The 18410-nt window shown below is 47.1% G+C and overlaps 2 protein-coding genes across 4 annotated transcripts; one reads left to right on the top strand and one right to left on the bottom strand.

The window, feature by feature from the left end:
* Positions 1 to 123: 123 nt before the first annotated feature.
* On the top strand, positions 124 to 15030 carry LOC138821442 (lysM and putative peptidoglycan-binding domain-containing protein 1-like). The gene is made up of 3 exons (XM_070013655.1): positions 124 to 917; positions 12417 to 12781; positions 13745 to 15030. The coding sequence occupies exons 1-3, from the start codon at positions 738 to 740 to the stop codon at positions 13881 to 13883; spliced, it is 684 nt and encodes a 227-aa protein (XP_069869756.1). The 5' UTR covers positions 124 to 737; the 3' UTR covers positions 13884 to 15030.
* LOC138821443 (tumor necrosis factor alpha-induced protein 8-like protein 2) lies at positions 15019 to 18180 on the bottom strand. 3 transcript variants are annotated; one of them, XM_070013656.1, is made up of 2 exons: positions 18095 to 18180; positions 15019 to 16106 (listed from the first exon to the last, which is right to left on the bottom strand). In XM_070013656.1, the coding sequence occupies exon 2, from the start codon at positions 16073 to 16075 to the stop codon at positions 15521 to 15523; it is 555 nt and encodes a 184-aa protein (XP_069869757.1). In that variant the 5' UTR covers positions 16076 to 16106; positions 18095 to 18180; the 3' UTR covers positions 15019 to 15520. The 3 variants fall into 3 exon arrangements, with proteins under 3 accessions (XP_069869757.1, XP_069869758.1, XP_069869759.1); XM_070013657.1 differs by having other exon boundaries at positions 15019 to 16129; positions 18095 to 18175; XM_070013658.1 differs by lacking the exon at positions 18095 to 18180 and adding an exon at positions 17627 to 17910.
* Positions 18181 to 18410: the final 230 nt, after the last annotated feature.

Raw genomic sequence — 18410 nt, 5'->3', positions numbered from 1 at the left:
TTTTCCAGCATGCACTGCGCGTTCGCGAAAGCCCTCCTCCAGGGCCCTGAAGGGACTACGTTTCCTATGATGCTCCGCGACCTCGCGGAGACCGCGAAGCCTTCTGGGAAATGAAGTCTCATTTTCAAAGAGCTTGCGGCTCGGCTGGCCCCCGGCCTTTTGCCTCTTGGTGAATTCACTGCGTCTGGAGAACGGGACCCCAGGGGTGGTGGCCAAGTTTAAGACTGTGACCTGTCTGGTCCGGAGCGAGCCTTTGAGGATCTCAGAGTGGAAAGTGTACTACAAACTCACGCAGACCTCACGCGCATCGTCTGCAGCTACAGCCTACCTGAGATGGGCCTGATTTATTCCTAACCCTAGCAGGCGAAGCCCCAGGACGGGGCAGAGTTCGGCATGTAGGGACCACCCGAGACCCAGCTGCGGGCTTTGGGATAATCTGAGGAGATTGTGAAAAGGAGGATATCTAGAATTAAAAGGTCAGAGGTCAGGGTGGCGAGGAGTTGTCGGGGGGTGAGAAATCGGAGGAGTCAATACACCGTGGACAGATGTGTGGGTGAGGGGGGTGTGGAGAAAGGCAAAATCGGGAGGCGTGGTGTCGGAGGAAGCCGAGAGACTTAGGAAAGAAGAGAGGAGGGGAAAGGAATATCCATTCCCTGAGGTCCTTCGGGTCGTCACAGTCCATCACTTAGCCAGGCCTCCCACGGTTACAACCCTGCCCCGGCAGGGTGAGGAGATCGATGGCCTCTCCCTCTAGACAGCCCCCGCTTGGGGCGTCAGGGCTGCTGCAAGGGAGTCGGGCTCGTTCTTATGGAAGCCTGGTACAATCAGCCTGCTCACCAGTGAGGGAGAGACGCCTGGAGCATCAGTTGGAGCCCGGAGATACCCTGGCTGGCCTAGCACTCAAATACGGGGTGACGGTGAGTCTTCCAGGATGGGGGTGTGATAATCATTTAGGAGAGATTTAGTCCTGTGGAGAATTGGGTGGCCCAGGCAACCTCCCCTGATATTTCCCCTAATCGTGTTGTGGTCGGTTCCTGTCTTTATACATTTGTTTTCCCATCTTCATGTTGCCCTGTCTGGTGGGGATAGATCTGGACCTACTGTCCCAATGGAGAGGAGCATCTTTTATTTATTATGCCAGACCCTGGGCTAGGCGCTTTACAGTCATTAACGTATGTGAGCCTCACATCCCCTATCAAATACATGACTATTGTTTTTCATGTGGATGAAGAAACTTGAGACTTTGGTAAAACAATTTGACTGGGGTCAGATAACTGAGTTCCAGAACTGGAATTTAAACAGGTCTTACTGTACGGCTCCAACTATTAACTACATAGAATAATTTTAATTGAGAGTGATTAAACATTTACAGCAAGTAATGAAGAGCTGAGGGTTTTTAGTTCTAGATTCTAAAGTGCCTCCTTGGTATTCTGCTTTCTTTCCAACAAAATGCCCAACAGGCATTTTCTTTCTTTTCTTTCTTTCTTTTTTTTTGTTGGTTGGGGGAAGGCCTGGGCGCTGTCCCTCAGCTCATCAGCTCAAGGCTGGCACTCTACCACTTAATCAACAGCACCACTTCCAGCTCTTTCTGCTTATGTGGTGCTGAGAAATCGAACCTAGGGCCTCATGCATGCAAGGCAAGCACTCTACCACTGAGCCACCTTCCCAGTCCCAAACCAACATTTTCTATACCAAGTATTTCAGGTTCTATTTAGAGGAGCTAGGGGTAAAAAATATATTGCATTAAAATTGATGAGATTCCCCCCATTTTCTGTTCCATCTTACATAAATAGATGTTGAATTTACGCAACATTTCTATGCTTGCTATATTTAAAACTATGGTAGCCCTTTTTAGAGATAGAAACATAAATGTATCTTTGCTGTTTTGAGTTTTGTTTTTGCCAATCCTGGACCTTGAACTCAGGGTCTAGGCATTGTCCCCAAGCTTCTTTTGTTCAAGGCTAGCTAGCACTCTACTACTTGAACCACAGCTCTACTTCTGGCTTTTTCTGCTTATGTGGTACTGAGGAATTGAACCCAGGGCTTTATGCATGCTAGGCAAGCACTCTACCACTAAGCCAAATTCCTAGCCATTGTTTACTGTTTTTATGTTATTTAAAGTTTAGTGAGAAGCCCAGCATCCGTGGCTCATGTCTGTAATCCTAGCTACTCAGGAGACTGAGAGCTGAGGATCATGGTTCAAAGCCAGCCTGGGCGGGAAACTCCAAGAGACTCTTATCTCCAACAAACCACTCAGAAAACCAGAAGTGGCGCTGTGGCTCAAGTGGTAGAGTACTTGCCTTGACCTGAGGAGTTGAGGGACAGGGCTCAGGCCAGAGTTCAAGTCCCTCGACTGACAAAATAAATAAATAAATAGATAAATAGATAAATAGTGTAGTGAGAAATGAATGAGGATATAAATAATAGTTATAGGTGACAGAATGTGGATGTGGTGTTTGTGGGTACTAAGAAGGAGTGATGATATGACAAGTTTTTTGTTTGTTTTTAGTTTTTTATTTTTCTGTTTTTTGCCAGTTCTGGGGCTTGAACTCAGAGCGTGGGTGCTGTCCCTGAGCTTCTTTTGCTCAAGGCTAGCACTCTATCACTTGAGCCACAGTGTCACTCCCAACTTTTTCTGTTTATGTGGTACTGAGCCGTCAAACCCAGGGCTTCATGCATGCTAGGCAAGCACTCTACCGCTAAACCACATTCCCAGCCTGACAAATATTTTCATAAAAGAAAGGGTAGAAGTAGGGTGGTGGTGGCTCACACCTGTAAATACTAGCTACTCAGGAGGCTGAAATCTTAGGATCTCTATTCAAAGCCAGCCCAGGCAAGAAAGTCTGTGAGACTCTTATCTCCAATTAACCACCAGAAAAACGGAAGTGGAGCTGTGGCTGAAGTAGTAGAGTGCTGACCTTGAGCACAAAAGCTCCTGGACAGTGCTCACGACCAGAGTTAAAGCCCCAGGACCAGCACCAAAACAAAACAAAAAAACCAGAAAACAATATTTTTACTTGCAAGGAGACAGGAGTGGCATTAATTCGAGCCTTAAGGGTTTCTTTACTATTAGCCTTGAAAGACTTTTTCTCCTAAGCTCTTTCCTATAAGTCTCTGGAATCCATTGTTTATATCTTTTTCTTTGCAATGGTCTATATATATATTTTTTTTTTTTTGGGGGGGGGGTCCGGTCGTGGGGCCTGAACTCTGGGCCTGGGCACTGTCCCTCAGCTCTTCAGCTCAAGGCTAGCGCTCTACCACTTGAGCCACAGTGCCACTTCCGGCTTTTTTCTTTTTGCTTATGTGGTGCTGAGGAATCGAACCCAGGGCCTCATGCATGCAAGGAAAGTGCTCTACCACTGAGCCACCTTCCCAGCCCGGTCTATATACTTTTTAAAAATAGGAACTATTTGTCAGGCACTGATAGCTCACATCTGTAATCTGGAGGCTGAGATCTGAGAGTTGAGGTTTGAAGCCAGCTCTGAGATAACTTTGTGAAACCCCATCTCCAAAATAACCAGCAAACAGCAGGACTAGAGGTACAATACAAGTGGTAGAGCACCAGCCATATAAACAATCTGAGAAAGCTCAGGGCTCTAAGTTCAACCCCAGTATCAGCAAAAAAAAAGAAGTTTTTATTGCCCCTAACTTTTGGGGCTTGAGCTCAGGGCCTGGGTGCTGTCCCTGAGCTTCTTTTTGCTCAGGGCTAGCACTCTACCACCTGAGCTATGTGGGGCTTCGTGATGCTGGGCAAGCACTCCACCACTAAGCACCATTCCCAGCCCCCTTCAACTTTTTATCTCTAAACTCTGGCATAGTCCGCAGCACATACATGCTTTAAAATGTTTTTTTTAAGCCAGTCATGGTAGTACATAGCTATAATTCCATCATTTCAGAGATTGAGGCAAGAATATGTCAAGTTCAAGGCCAAACTGGGCTACCCTGTCTTTAAAAAGAGAGGTGGCCCGGTGCTGGTGGCTGATCCCTGTAACCCCAGCTACTCAGGAGGCTGAGATCCGAGGATCAGGGTTGAAAGCCAACCAGGGCAGGCAAATCTGTGAGACTCTTATCTCCAATAAACCACCAGAAAACCGGAAGTGGTGCTGTGGCTCAAGTGGTAGAGCGCTCACTTTGAGCTAAAGAGTTCAGGGACTGTGCCTAGGCCCAGAGTTCCAGCCCCACGACCAACCTGAGAGAGGGGTGGGGGAGGAAAAAGAGAAATAAGAGAAATGGCCAATTATTCTTAGTACTGAAGAGAATAGGGAAAAAAGAAAGAACTAGGCTACTCAGCAATTATTAATTTCTTGAGATTTATTTTTTTCTTTCCTTCTTCCTTCCTTCCTTTTTTTTTTTTTTTTGTGGGTCATGGGGCTTGAACTCTGGGCCTGGGTGCTGTCCCTCAGCTCTTCAGCTCAAGGCAAGCGCTCTACCACTTGAGCTACAGTGCCACTTCTGGTTTTCTGGTGGTTTATTGGAGATAGGAGTCTCACTGTCTTTCCTGCCCAGGTTGGCTTTTAACCGCGATCCTCAAATCTCAGCCTCCTGATTAGCTAGGATTACAGGCGTGAGCCACCGGCGCCCGGCTATCCATCCTTCCTTCTCTTCCTTCCTTCCTTCCTTCCTTCCTTCCTTCCTTCCTTTCTTTCTTTCTTCCTTTCTTTCTTTCTTTCTTTCTTTCTCTTTCTCTCTCTCTCTCTCTTTCTCTCTTTCTTTTCTTCCTTCCTTTCCTTCCTTCTTTCTTTTCTTTTCTTTTCTTTTCTTTTCTGTGATCCTAAGGATCAAACATAAGGTTTCTGCAATGCTAGGCAATTTTCATACTACCACTAAGCTCCACATCCAGCCAGAGTTTCTCTCTCTCTCTCTCTCTCTCTCTCTCTCTCTCTCTCTCTCTCTCTCTCTCTCTCTCTCTCTCTCTCTCTCTCTCTCTCTCTTTCTTTTTGTCAGTCTTGGGGCTTGAACTCTGGGCCTGGGCACTATCCTTCAGCTCTAAAGCTCAAGGCAATCGCTCTATCACTTGAGCCACAGCACTACTTCCAGTTTTCTGGTGGTTTATTGGAGATAAGAGCCTTAAGGTATGGACTGGGAAAGTGGCTCAGTGGTAGAGCGCTTGCCTTGCATGCATGAGGCCCTGAGTTCGATTCCTCAGTACCACATAAGCAAAAAGAAAAAAGCCGGAAGTGGTGCTGTGGCTCAAGCGGTAGAGTGCTAGCCTTGAGCTGAGGAGCTGAGGGACAGTACCCAGGCCCAGAGTTCAGGCCCTACGACTGGACCCCCCCCAAAAAAAAAAAAAAAAAAAAGAGTCTTAGGGTCTTTCCTGGCCAGAAAGACTGGGTTTGAACTGCGATCCTCAGATCTCAGTCTCCTGAGTAGACAGGATTACAGGTGTGAGCTGGTATCCGGCTCTTTTTTTCCTTTCTTTCTTTTCTTTTCTTTCTTTCTTTCTTTTTTTTTTTTGCCAGTTTTTTCTGCTTATGTGGTGCTGAGGAATCGAACCCAGGGCCTCATCATGCAAGGCAAGCACTCTACCACTGAGCCACCTTCCCAGCCCCCCTTTCTATCCTTCTTTCTTTCTTTCTCTCTTTTTTTTCTTTCTCCTTCGTTCCTTTGTTTCTTCTTCCTTTGTTCCTTCCTTTCTTTTTAATGTTTTTTCTTGACAGTACTGGCATTTAACTCAGGGCCTCCTACTTGATAAAGTAGGGCACTCAACCAACCATTTGAGTCAAACCTCCCACTCTATTTTTTGTTGTTGTTTTTGTTGTTGGTGGTGGTGGTCATGGGGCTTGAACTCAGGGCCTAAGCACTATCTCTGAGATTTTTGGCTATTACTTGAGCCATAGCTCCACTTCTGGCATTTTGGTAGTTTATTAGAGATAATTCTCTAATGGACTTTCCTGGACTATGCACCAAGATCCTCAAATCTTAACCTCCCGAGTAGTAGGATTATAGGTATGAACGACCAGCACTCAACTGTTTGGGAAAACTTTTTTTTTTTTTTTTTGGTTGGTTCTGGGGCTTGAACTCTGGACTGGGTGCTGTCCTTGAGTTCTTTAGCTCAACACCAGCACTCTACAACTTGAGCCACAATACCAGTTCTGGTTTTTGGTGGTTAATTGGAGATAAGAATCTCTCTGACTTTCCTGGCCAGGCTGGCTTTGAACCGAGATCCTCAGTCTCAGCCTCCTGAGTATTTTAGGATTACAGGCATGAACCACCAGCACCTGGCTTGTTTTGGCCCTTGATTAAGCCTCTTGAATAGCTAGCATTACAAGTAACCTGCAATCTAGTGAATAAGAGCTTTAGATTCTGGTTCTATTCTCCATTCTAGCTTGGTCATTTCCCCTTAATTGAGGCCTGTTTCTCTACCATTTATAAAATAAGGGAAGTGTATTAACAAATAAAAGTTACTTAAGGGCCTGGGAAAGTTGCTCAGTGGTAGAGCGCTTGCCTCACATGCATGAGGCCCTGACTTCGATTCTTCAGCACCACATAAACAGAAAAAAGCTGGAAGTAGTGCTGTGGTTCAAGTGGTAGAACACTAGCCTTGAGCTGAAGAACTGAGGGATAGCATTCAGTCCAAGTTCAAGCCCCACAACTAACAAAAAAATAAAACAAAAGCCTATCAGGTAGATATAACTACTCCTGTTAGAAAATGAACAAAGCTGGGTGCTCATGGCTTATGCCTGTGATCCTAGCTACTCAGCAGATTGAGATCCAGAGTACTAGGTTTGAAGCTAGGCTAGGCAGAAATATCTGAGAGATTCCATCTCCAAAATAAGCAGCAAAAAAACTAGGCTGGAGACATGGCTCTAATGAGCTTGGTACTAGCCAAGCAAGCAAACAAGCCAAACAAGCCTGAGGCCCTGAGTTCAAAACCAAGGTAACAGAAAGGGGAAAAAAAAAATAAACTTGGGCAATGATGGCTCATGCCTATAATCCTAGCTACTCAGGAGGCTGAAATCTGAGGATCATGGTTCGAAGCCAGCCCAGGCAAGAAAGTCTATGAGACTCTTTTTTTTTTTTTTTTTTTTGGGTCCTGTTGTGGGGCCTGAACTCTGGGCCTGGGCGCTGTCCCTCAGCTCTTCAGCTCAAGGCTAGCGCTCTACCACTTGAGCCACAGCGCCACTTCCGGCTTTTTTCTTTTTGCTTTTGTGGTGCTGAGGAATCGAACTCAAGGCCTCAGGCATGCAAGGCAAGTGCTCTACCACTGAGCCAACTTCCCAGCCCCTCTATGAGACTCTTATCTCCAATTAACCACCAAAAAGTATAAAGTACAGCTGTGGCTTAAGTGGTAAAATACTTGCCTTGAGCAAAAGAAACTCAGAGACAGGGTCTAGGCCCTGAGTCAAGTCCTAGGACCAACACACACACACACACATACACGATGAAGAAGCTACTCATTTCAAGGAGTATTATTTCTTGGAAAATCTTGGTTTAAGACTAGCAGCTGTTAACATGAACCTTACCTGAAAAATAAACTAAAAACAAAAGAACTAGATTATGGTTCAAGTGGTAGAATTCTGGCCTACTAAGTTTAAGGGTCTGAGTTCAAACCACCACCAAAAAAAGAAAAAAGAAAAGAAAATGAGGCTTTAGGATATAAAATAATGCTACCTTTAAAAAAAAATTTTGTCAGTACTGGTGTTTGAACTCAGAGACTTATAATTGCTCTGCAAGTGCTCTACCACTTAAGCCATACCCATAGTACCTGGGGGGTCAAACCCAGTGCATTGCACATGTGAACTACTCTACCACTGAAAGTGGCTCAGTGGTAGAGTGCTTGCCTTGCATGCATGAGGCCCTGGGTTCGATTCCTCAGCACCACATAAGCAGAAAAAGCTGAAAGTGGCACTGTGGCTCAAAGTGGTAGAGGGCTAGCCTTGAGCTGAAGAGCTGAGGGACAGCACCCAGGCCCAGAGTTCAGGCCCCAGGGCAAAAAAGAAAAAAAAAGAAGATAGGTTTCATTGTGTCATTTCTATACATGAATATAATCTGCCTCATCAACTTCACTCCCTCTTACTGTCCCTTATTCTCCCTCTAAGTTCTTTTTTTTTTTTTTTTTTTTTGGTTGGTCCTGGGGCCTGAACTCTGGGCCTGGGCGCTGTCCCTCAGCTCTTTAGCTCAAGGCTAGTGCTCTACCACTTGAGCCACAGCGCCACTTCTGGTTTTCTGGTGGATTTTTGGAGATAAGAGTTTCTCTGCCTTTCCTGCCTAGGCTGGCTTGAACCTCAATCCTCAGATCTGGACCTCCTGAGTAGCTAGAATTATAGGCGTGAGCCAAGGGCTCCCGGCTCCCGGCTCCCTCCAACTTTTTTTTTTTTTTGTCGGTTCTGGGGCTTGAACTCTGGGCCTAGGAGCTGTCCCTCCACTCTTCAGCTCAAGGTGAGTGCTCTACCACTTAAGCCACAGTTCCTGTTCCAGCTTTTTCTGTTTATGTGGTGCTGAGAAATCGAACCCAGGGCCTCATGCGTGCAAGGCAAGCACTGTACCATTGGGCCACCCTTCCAGCCCCACTCTCTCCAACTTCTTAAAACAATTTTTACCAGTTTCATTTTTCTCCTTCTATATATGCATAGAAAGTGCTTCAACCATATTCATCCACATTTACCCCCTCCATTCATCCTCCTGCTGATACCTGTCCTCCAACAGAGCCTGTTTTATTTTGCTGTCATTCATTTTTTTGTGTGTGTATATTAATTTTACCAAGGGATTTCACCATGGTATTTTATACATGCATATATCATATATTGTAATCAGAATAACCCCCTCTATTGCTCTCTCTTTGCCAATTCGCCTATGCCTCTATTGTTCAATAGCTTCTGGTGACATTCCTTACACCACCTAACCCACGGTAGTTGATTAATTTCACATGGGTGATAAAAGTTAAATACAACTTAAGTATGACATTGATATTTCTAAACAGGTTCTACAGACATTGATAATTCTACTTTGCAAAGCCAGGGAAATGAATGGTGATGCTAGCCATGTGTGTTCAGTGATGAATATATAGATACAAAGTAAATATTTGGTGGAAAAATTATTAGTATTACAGGACTGGGAATATGGCTTAGTGGTAGAGTGTTTGCCTAGCATGCATGAAGCCCTGGGTTCAATTCTTCAGAACCACATAAACAGGAAAAGCACAGTGGCTCAAGTAGTAGAGTGGTAGCCTTGAACAAAAGAAGCTCAGGGACAGTGCCCAGGCCCTGAGTTCAAGCCCCAGGACTGGCAAAAAAAAAATAGTATTACAATAATGAAAAGCAGGGGCTGGGAAGTTGGCTTAGTGGTAGAGCGCTTGCTTTGCATGCATGAGGCCCTGGGTTCAATTCCTCAGCACCACATAAGCAAAAAGAAAAAAGCCGGAAGTGGCACTTATGGCTCAAGTGGTAGAGTGCTAGCCTTGAGCTGAAGAGCTGAGGGACAGTGCCCAGGCTCAGAGTTCAGGCCCCACGACTGGACCCCCCAAAAAATAAATAAAAATAATGAAAAGCACTCCTAAGCACTGAAGATGTAGCTCAGTTGATAGAACACTCTTCAGGCATCAGTCAAGAGGCCTTAGTTCTCTCCCCAGCACCAAAATAAGTAACTAAATAGCATTTATAGAAGTAAAAAGATCTGAGATTCTAATTTCACTTTTACTATTAACTTGCTAAATAATCTGAAGCAAGTAGCTTTATCTCCCTGAGCCTTAGTTTCTTATTTTACATAGTGAGACTCTTCAGAGGTCTACAGGGTTGAAACTATTTTTACTGTAATAATAAGGTGAATAAGGTGCTATTTTCTTTCTTCATTCTCATTTTCTCATGAATGCGTTGTGTTCTCTGAAGCTTGTAAGTGTGATATTGCAGCAGGTTGAATAGGCCAATCTTGTGGCTTTGTGTTGTCAGAATTAAAGTGTTTTCCCTAGTTTTTGTTGATTTTGATTTGAAAAATAGGAGGTTTTTCTCCATTAAAATAATTTCACGGGACTGGGAAGGTGGCTCAGTGGTAGAGTGCTTGCCTCTCATGCATGAGGCCCTGGGTTCAATTCCTCAGCACCACATAAGCAAAACAACCCGGAAGTGGCGCTGTAGCTCAAGTGGTAGAGCGTTAGCCTTGAGCTAAAGAGCTGAGGGACAGCGCCCAGGCCCAGAGTTCAGGCCCCATGACTGACAAAAAAATAATAATAATAATTTCACAGGCTGGGAATGTGGCTTAGTGCCTCACATGCATAAGCCCTGTGTTTGATTACTCAGTACCACATACACAGAAAAAGATGGAACTGGTGCGGTGGCTCAAGTGGTAGAGTACTAGCCTTGAACAAAAGAAGCTCAGGGACAGTGCCCATGCCCAGAGTTCAAGTTCCAGGAGTGGCAAAAAAAAAAAAAATTCACTGGGTGGTCGGTGGCTCACACCTGTAATCCTAGCTACTCAGAAGGCTGAGATCTGAGGATCACAGTTCAAAGCCAGGTGGGCAAGAAAGTCTATGAGATTCTTTTTTTTTTTTTTTTTTTTGGGTCCGGTCATGAGGCCTGAACTCTGGGCCTGGGCACTGTCCCTCAGCTCTTCAGCTCAAGGCTAGTGCTCTACCTCTTGAGCCACAGCGTCACTTCCGGCTTTTTTTTTCTTTTTGCTTATGTGGTGCTGAGGAATTGAACCCAGGGCCTCAGGCATGCAAGGCAAGCGCTCTACCACTGAGCCACCTTCCCAGCCCCTCTATGAGATTCTTATCTCCAATTAACCAACAGAAAACTGGAAGTGGCTCTATGGCTCAAGTGGTAGACCTTGTCTTAAGCTGAAGAGCTCAGGGGCAGTGTCCAGGGCCAGAGTTCAAGCCCCACAACTGACAAAAATAAATCAATAAATTGACTTTCCTAAAATTTTATCAGCTTTAATTATAATTTTTTTTGAAGTACGGAGGTTTGAACTCAGGGGCTTACACTTGCTAGACAGATAAGCTACCATGTGATCAATATCCCCAGCCCTTTTTGCTTTAGTTCTTTTTTTTTTTGGTCGGTTGTGGAGCCTGAACTCTGGGCCTGGGCACTGTCCCTCAGCTCTTCAGCTCAAGGCTAGAGCTCTACCACGTGAGCCACAGCGCCACTTCTGGCTTGTTTTGCTTCTGTGGTGCTGAGGAATCGAACTCAGGGCCTCATGTATGCAAGGCAAGCGCTCTACCACGGAGCCACCTTCCCAGCCCCACTTTTAGTTCTTTCTAAATAGAGTTTCTCATTTATGCTGGCCAGCCTAGACCCCAGTTCTTCTACTTACATTTTCCACATAGGTAGGATGACAGATACATAGCAAAATATCCAACTTCTATTAATTGAGATGGGGGGGGGGTGTCTCTGGAGCTTTTTTGCCTGTGCTGTCCTAAACCACATTCCTCCCAAACATCACCTCTTAAGTAGCTAGGATTATAGGCGTGAGCCACTAAACCTGGCTTCTCAGCTTTCTTTTTTTTTTCTTTTTTTTTTTTTTGCCGGTCTTGGTGCCTGAACTCTGGGCCTGGGCGCTGTCCCTCAGCTCTTCAGCTCAAGGCTAGCACTCTACCACTAGAGTCACAGCACCACTTCCAGCCTTTTCTGCTTATGTGGTGCTGAGGAATCGAACCCAGGGCCTCATGCTTGCAAGGCAAGTGCTCTACCACTAAGCCACCTTCCCGGCCCCTGCTTTTCATTATTGTAATACTATTTTTTTTTTTGCCAGTCCTGGGGCTTGAACTCAGGGCCTGGACACTGTCCCTGAGCTTCTTTTGCTCAAGGCTAGTGCTCTACCTCTTGAGCCACAACGCCATTTCCGGCTTTTTTTTCTTTTTCTTATATGGTGCTGGGGAATCAAAACCAGGGTCTCATGCATGCAAGGCAAGCGCTCTACCACTGAGCCACCTTCCCAGCCCCTCAGCTTTCATTTTAAAGACCTTAAATTTCAGGCTTTAAGTAAAAGCTTTTGTCTCAGTAATTTGAAAAACATAAAAGGGCCATAAGACTAGGCAATATAGCTTTTTATTTGTAAGATAGAGTTATCCTTTTTTTGCTGTTATTGTACTGAGATTTGAACTCAGACTCATGCTTGCTAGAAATTACTTTGTCACTTGAGCCTTACTTCTAGCCTAGTCCTAGTCATTTGTTTTATGCTGGTCCTGGGGCTTGAACCCAAAACTGGGCATTGTGTCTTAGCTTTTCAATCAAGGCTGGTGCTCTACCACTTGATCCACAGTTCCATTTATGGCTTTTTGGTAGTTAATTGGAACTAAGAATCTCATGGGCCTAACTGCCTGGGCTGGCTTTAATTTTCCTCAGATCTCACCCTCCTGAGAAGCTAAGACTACAGGCGTGAGCCACAGGTACTTGGCTTGTACAAGGACTTTGAAAAGCTTAAGATGGTAGATAAGATTGATCATTGTTACTGTCATTAATTTTGGTGACTTTTTTTTTAAGATGGAACAGATTAAACGTGCAAACCGCCTTTATACGAATGACTCCATCTTCCTAAAGAAAACCATCTACATTCCCATACTGACAGAGCCCAGAGACCTGTTCAACAGCTTGGATTCTGAGGAAGAGAAAGATGGAGAGGAAGAGGTACATTCAAGGAAGGCTGAAGCTCGTTCACACTCACCTGAGAGGAAGAAACGAGAGACAAGTTCTGGACGTGCCAATGGTGAAGTGCCCTCTACACCTGGCCACGAATCACCCCCACCTGTCCATGACCTCTCTGCCTCTGATTTCCTTAAGAAGCTTGATTTACAGATCAGCCTTTCAAAGAAGGCTGCTGCCCAGAAGCTGAGAAAAGGGGAGAGTGGGTGAGTCTTGAGTTGTTCCTTAACAGTTCCTCCATAGTCTCCTCCATCTCACCCAAACCTTAAATACAAGTAAGGAACAGAGTGCCAGCAGAAGCAAGCGGGGTACATTTTCTCTAGATGGCTCCAAGACAGTGGCTGCTTGAATGGGTTGAGGTGGTAGGAAACTAGGTTCCAGTTCTTACTGGAGTAAAACAGTTCACCCTTCTTCATGCTGTGATCATCTATAGGCACTCAAACACTTGAACCATGCCCTGAGCCCAGCTTTTTTGCTGGTTATTTTGGCAATGTAACTTTGTGGATTTTTCTTTCTTTTTTTTTTTTTTGTCGGTCATAGGGCCTGAACTCTGGGCCTGGGAGCTGTCCCTAAGCTCTTCAGCTCAAGGTGAGGACCCTATACTTGAGCCACAATGCCACTTGTGTGTTCTGCTTATGTGGTGCTGAGTTATCGAACCCAGGGCCTTGTGCATGCAAGGCAAGCACTTTACCACTGAGCCACCTTCCCAACCTCTTTTTTTTTTTTTTGGTCGGTCGTGGGGCTTGAACTCTGGGTCTGGGCGCTGTCCCTCAGCTCTTCAGCTCAAGGCTAGTGCTCTACCACTTGAGCCACAGCGCCACTTCTGGCTTTTTTCTTTTTTTTTGCTTATGTGGTGCTGAGGAATGGAACCCAGGGCCTCAGGCATGCAAGGCAAGCGCTCTTCCACTGAGCCACCTTCCCAGGCCGCTATGGATTTTTTTTTCCCCAGGATTTCTCAGGATTGCTGAACTGCAATCCTCTGGATCTCTGCTGGGAGAGCAGCTAAGATTATTGGAAGAGTGAGCCACCAGCATGTAGCTATTGATACTCCATCTTAGAGCAATCAGTTCATGCATCAAGAGAGGAAGATGGCTTCTGTGAACCTCTTCCCTTGGCCCATTCTCAGATTCTTGCCTTGATCTGTCACCCTTTCCCCCCTTTCCTTACAGGGTGCCTGGGGAGCATGCAGCTGCCCACCAGAACTCCCCTCGGATGCAGCAGCGAGCAGTCCTAGGTCCGGTGCCGCTGACCCGGACCTCTCGGACCCAATCACTACGAGAGCAGGAAGATGAAATTTTCAAGCTCTGATGTCCCCAGAGCAGACTGAGAGAAGCAGGGTATTACAGAAACAATTTGAGGGGAGAAGAGCCTGAGGTGAGGCTCAGGAACCCGGCCTCGCTGCCTGCCTCCCTCTACTCCAGCCATCTTCCCCAGCTTTCTTGTCCATCAAGAATTCCACCATCTGGGGCAATTATTATTGTTGTTGTTATTGTTTTGGTAGGAATACGAGATGGGGACTAGACTCCTTCCCATTTCCGGAGCTGAATCTAGAGTTGTCTTTTAGATTCAGAAGGCTCTTTTACCACCCTCTCCCCCCCCCACCCCCATCCCTGTCCCCTCCTTACCATTTCCTGGCTTTAGAGCAAGGAAACTTCAACTTTCTCCCCATCTCCAACTAAGTTACCTAACTTATTTGGTGCTATCTTGAAGTACTATTTATTTGCTGTATCTAATTCCTTCCCACTCAGCTAATACTGGGGACTTCTAGAGCTCCAGGCTGAGGGGACCCCAGGAACATTGAGTCTGAGATTGCCAGCTCCTCACCTCCCTGCCTCCTTATCCTTAGTTGTCACCCAGGGTGGAGGAATCAGTGATCTAGCCTCGCTGCACAGAATGGTGAACTCTACTGCGTCTTTTTCTCAGTGTCAAGGTAAAAGATTTGGGCTGTCTTGACCATCCTAACCAATCACCAATCACTTTTTCACAATTCCTGCTCTGAGAAAAAGCAGTCGCATAAGGACCTGAGCTCTGTTCCCCCAGTTCCCCCTGCTAGCCTGTGGGTTGCTGAGGGATGGGAAATAAATGCCTTGGGGCTTGAAGAGGAGGATAGTTGTAGGAGTCTCTTGGTAACAACACCCCCTTCCCATCAGAGCGTGTCTAGGCCTTGCTTCTCACTGCATATTTATTTGCAATGTGTAGCACTGATCTGCAGTACAGCTTGTTGTGTGTGTGTGTGTGTGTGTGTGTGTGTGTGTGTGTGTGTGTGTGTGTGTGTGTGTGTGTGTGTGTGTCTTAAACAGAAATAGTAGTCAAGAGAACCTCAGAATACTGGAAATATGCCTCAGTGTCCTGTGTGGAAATGGTGAGAGGTTTGATGGGTGGTGTTTGTATACCTCCTTTCCGTTGCAATGATCCTAAGGTACAAGAAGCTGGAGAGATTAAACATTGAGCTCTATGCATGTTTTAGTAGCTTTATTTCCCTGGTGAGAATCTCTCTTGCCTGGCCTCTTCTCCCTTCATTCTGAAACAGAGCCTCCAGTAGCTATCCAAACTCTGCCTAGAACTAGAAGTCTACCTTGTCTCGAAGGGCCACCAGCACCCCCCTTCAGTCTTCAGTATCCCCACAGGGGATACTGATATGGGCTATCCCCCATTTTCTCGGGCTGTAAGGACACGGATTTCCTGTTTTAGGCATCCTTCCTGGGAGACGGAGAGAGATCCAAGTTTCACTTCGCCTTTTTCAGGCAGCTCCATTTCCTGTGCTGGGGCTGGAGGAGAAGCCTGGCCCCGCTCGGCGTGGCTCCTGCCCCAGCAGCCAGGGGGGGCGGGGTGAGGGTGAAGCCTGAGGACCCAAAGCGAGGCCGGTGGAGCAGGGTCAGAAAGCCCGCGGCCTGTGGTCATCCCAGCGCAGCCCTTTAGCCAAGGTCCGGCGCTGGGGCCGGCGCTCAGAGCTTGCCCTCGTCCAGCAGCTTCCGGAGCCCATCGCAGATCTTGCCCAGGTGCTGGGTGAAGTCAGGCCCGTACAAGGCGGTGAGCAGGCCCGGGTCAGAGAAGTGATCGAACACGTGGCGGATGCGGCCGTGGGACTTGGCCGTCAGGTGGTTCGCCACCAGCTCCAGCAGCACGTCTCGGCATTCGGTGAGCAGGCCGGCCAGCACCGCAGCCTCGAAGGTGAAGTCCACCTCCCCAAAGCTAAGCGCCGTCATGGCACCCTGCCGAAGCTTCTGGCGAAAGCGCTCAGCCAGGGCCAGCTCACTGGGAGCGAAGCAGTCGTTGCGGTGGAGCACGGCCACTTTGACAGCTACCTTGATCAGGTCCTTGATGACCCGCTGAGCCTGCGGCCGGCTGTGCGTGTATTCCTTAGACACCCGGTACAGCTCGTCCAGGACCTCGCTACTCGTCTCGTCGATGAAGAGATGCACCACAGACCGGCCTGCCATCTTACTCAGTAGTTTCTTCTCCGCTTGCAGTGCCAGATTCCTTGAACTGAAGGACTCCATAGTGCTTGGGCCGATGGTGTGTGGTCAGTCACTAGAAGAGAGGCCACAGGCTTCCTTAGGAAGAGAAATGAAGCCGGGTGCCAGTAGTTCAGGCCTGTAATCCTAGCTACTCAGGAGGCTGAGATCTGAGGATTGCCCTTCAAAGCCAGCCCGGGCAGGAAAGTCCCTGTGAGACCCTTATTTCCAATTAACCACCAGAAAATCGGAAGTGGTGCTGTGGCTCAGAGCAGTAGAGTGGCTAGCCTTGAGTGAAAGAGCTCAGGGACAGGCCCAGACCCTAAGTTCAAGCCAGTTAAATCTTAGGCCAGGTACCTTATTGCCACTAGAATGGACAGGGTATGTTTCCTTGGCTGGTAGTTCTCACAGCTGCCCAATGCATGCCAGGACTGGGGTCAGAATTCAGACCCTTGCATTCTCACTTGACTTTTTCTCAAGGCCGACATTCTACCACTTAAGCCGCACCTCCACTTCTGGCATTTTGCTGGTTAATTAGAGATAAAAGTCTCTCAGACTTATCTGCTGGGACTGGCTTTGAATCTCTATCCTCAGCTCCCAGCCTCCTGAATAGCTTGGATTACTGCATGAGCCACCAGCCCAGGCTTCACAGATGCTTTTTTTTTTTTGCCAGTCCTAGGGCTTGAACTCAGGGCCTGGGCACTGTCCCTAAGCCTCTTTTGCTCAAGGCTAGCTAGCACTCTACCACTTGAGCCACAGTGCCATTTCTGGCATTTTCTGTGTATGTGGTACTGAGGAATCAAACCCAGGGCTTCATGCATGCTAGGTGAGCACTCTACCCCTAAGCCATATTCTCAGCCTCCAGATGCCATTTTGGAGAACTATATTCTCTAGGAGCTATAGCTATTACTCTCTTTGGTTTCCAGCTGAGCAAACTGAGGCTTATGTGAAATTATTTACCTAATGAATACCAAACACAACCTTTTCTGACTCCAAAAGCCCATGTCAGCTGGTATGCTTCATGGTCTTGAAAGAAGTGAGGATAGAGTACTCCCAGTACTCCTAGTAAGAATAATGAAACTTTCCTGAGAGCCTATATGCCAAGCGCTCTATGTGAACCACCTCAGCCTTCCCACAAGGTAGGTGTATTCCTTATTTTGCAATGAGAAAACTGAAGCTAAGAGAAAGCAAGCAAGTTGGCTGAACTCACTAGTAAATGATAAAATAGGGTTCCAACCAAATAATTCAAAGAACCTTCTGGAATGCAGCCAGTGGGTTGAAGCAGGGAAGAAGTGCAGAAAACAGACCGTACTAAGGTCTAAGGTCTGCTTGGCTGGCCTGGGACCCTCTGCCTATCTGCCGCGTGTGTCCAGGGTTCGCTCCCCGTGGTTCTGCTTGTTTTGCTTCTTACTTCCCCCTCCCCTGCTCTGCAGGATGTGGCTGTGACCGCAGGGAGGAACAGCCTCACCCTCTCCCCTAAATGAAAAATAGGAGTCTGAAGAAACAGAGGAGGTGGGGAACGGGGGGCAGAGGGGATCCTTCCCCAGTTGAACCATTCTACTGGGGACCCACATTTTTGATGTGTTTCCCGCTTACCTGGGCCATGCTTCACAGCCGGAAGAGGCCATTGCTCCGTGAAGCCTTCCTTCCTCCCTGGCCTTCCTGTTACCCAGCTCTCCATTGGCCCTGCTGCCCTCTCAAACTGGCCCTGTGGCCCTTCTCAGTCTCCTTGTTATGGCCTCCTTTCTCTTGTCTGGGACTTTCCAATGGTGGTGTTCTCTCCCTGGACCTGACTCATCCGCTTTCATGTCTCTTAAGACTTCTTTTGTATCTCAAGGCCTCTGTCACACGCTCATGTCCACCCCTGTCCCTGCAGCCCTACCCCCTCCTCTATCCCAAGTCATATCTTTATTGCAGAGGCTACTTTTGCTTGAGCAGACCCAAGATTTCTACAGGTGAGCATTTCACAATATGGAAAGAAATCTCAGGCTTAAAAAGCTGGGGACCTTTCTGCCTCTGTCACCCGGAGGCTTACCCTTCTGTCAATCATTGCCAATCCCTCACCTGGTATGTCCTGGGTGCCAGTCTTGCTTGCCTTGGATGTTCCCGGAGAGCTGACAGAATGGAGAAGCTCCTCAGAAGCACTTTGGCCTAACTCCACCCCTCAAGCCCCGCCCACCTGTTCTACCCAACCTCCGGATCATCACTCACCAAGAAGGCCTATGGCCCAAGAACAACCTTTTGATTGACAAAGGTCAAAAGGAATAGAATTCTGTGAGGAGTGGACTTGACTCTTTGAGGTGGGGTGGAGGAGCTGTACATCCCCACCTCCCTCAATTTCTGCTGACCTTTTTTTTTTTTCCTTGCTGCTTAACTCCTT

The sequence above is a fragment of the Dipodomys merriami genome, unplaced genomic scaffold, assembly GCF_024711535.1.
Source record: "Dipodomys merriami isolate MVZ:Mamm:240054 unplaced genomic scaffold, mDipMer1.0.p SCAF_92, whole genome shotgun sequence".
Taxonomy (NCBI): domain Eukaryota; kingdom Metazoa; phylum Chordata; class Mammalia; order Rodentia; family Heteromyidae; genus Dipodomys; species Dipodomys merriami.
Note: the sequence above shows the minus strand (reverse complement) of the source record. Positions and strands in the feature narration are given on the sequence as shown.

Coding starts and splice junctions, on each gene's coding strand:
- LOC138821442 (XM_070013655.1), top strand. CDS start 738: ATGGCCTCTCCCTCTAGACAGCCCCCGCTTGGGGCGTCAGGGCTGCTG. Junction 918..12,416: donor CACTCAAATACGGGGTGACG/GTGAGTCTTCCA, acceptor TTTTTTTTTAAG/ATGGAACAGATTAAACGTGC. Junction 12,782..13,744: donor CTGAGAAAAGGGGAGAGTGG/GTGAGTCTTGAG, acceptor CTTTCCTTACAG/GGTGCCTGGGGAGCATGCAG.
- LOC138821443 (XM_070013656.1), bottom strand. CDS start 16,075: ATGGAGTCCTTCAGTTCAAGGAATCTGGCACTGCAAGCGGAGAAGAAA.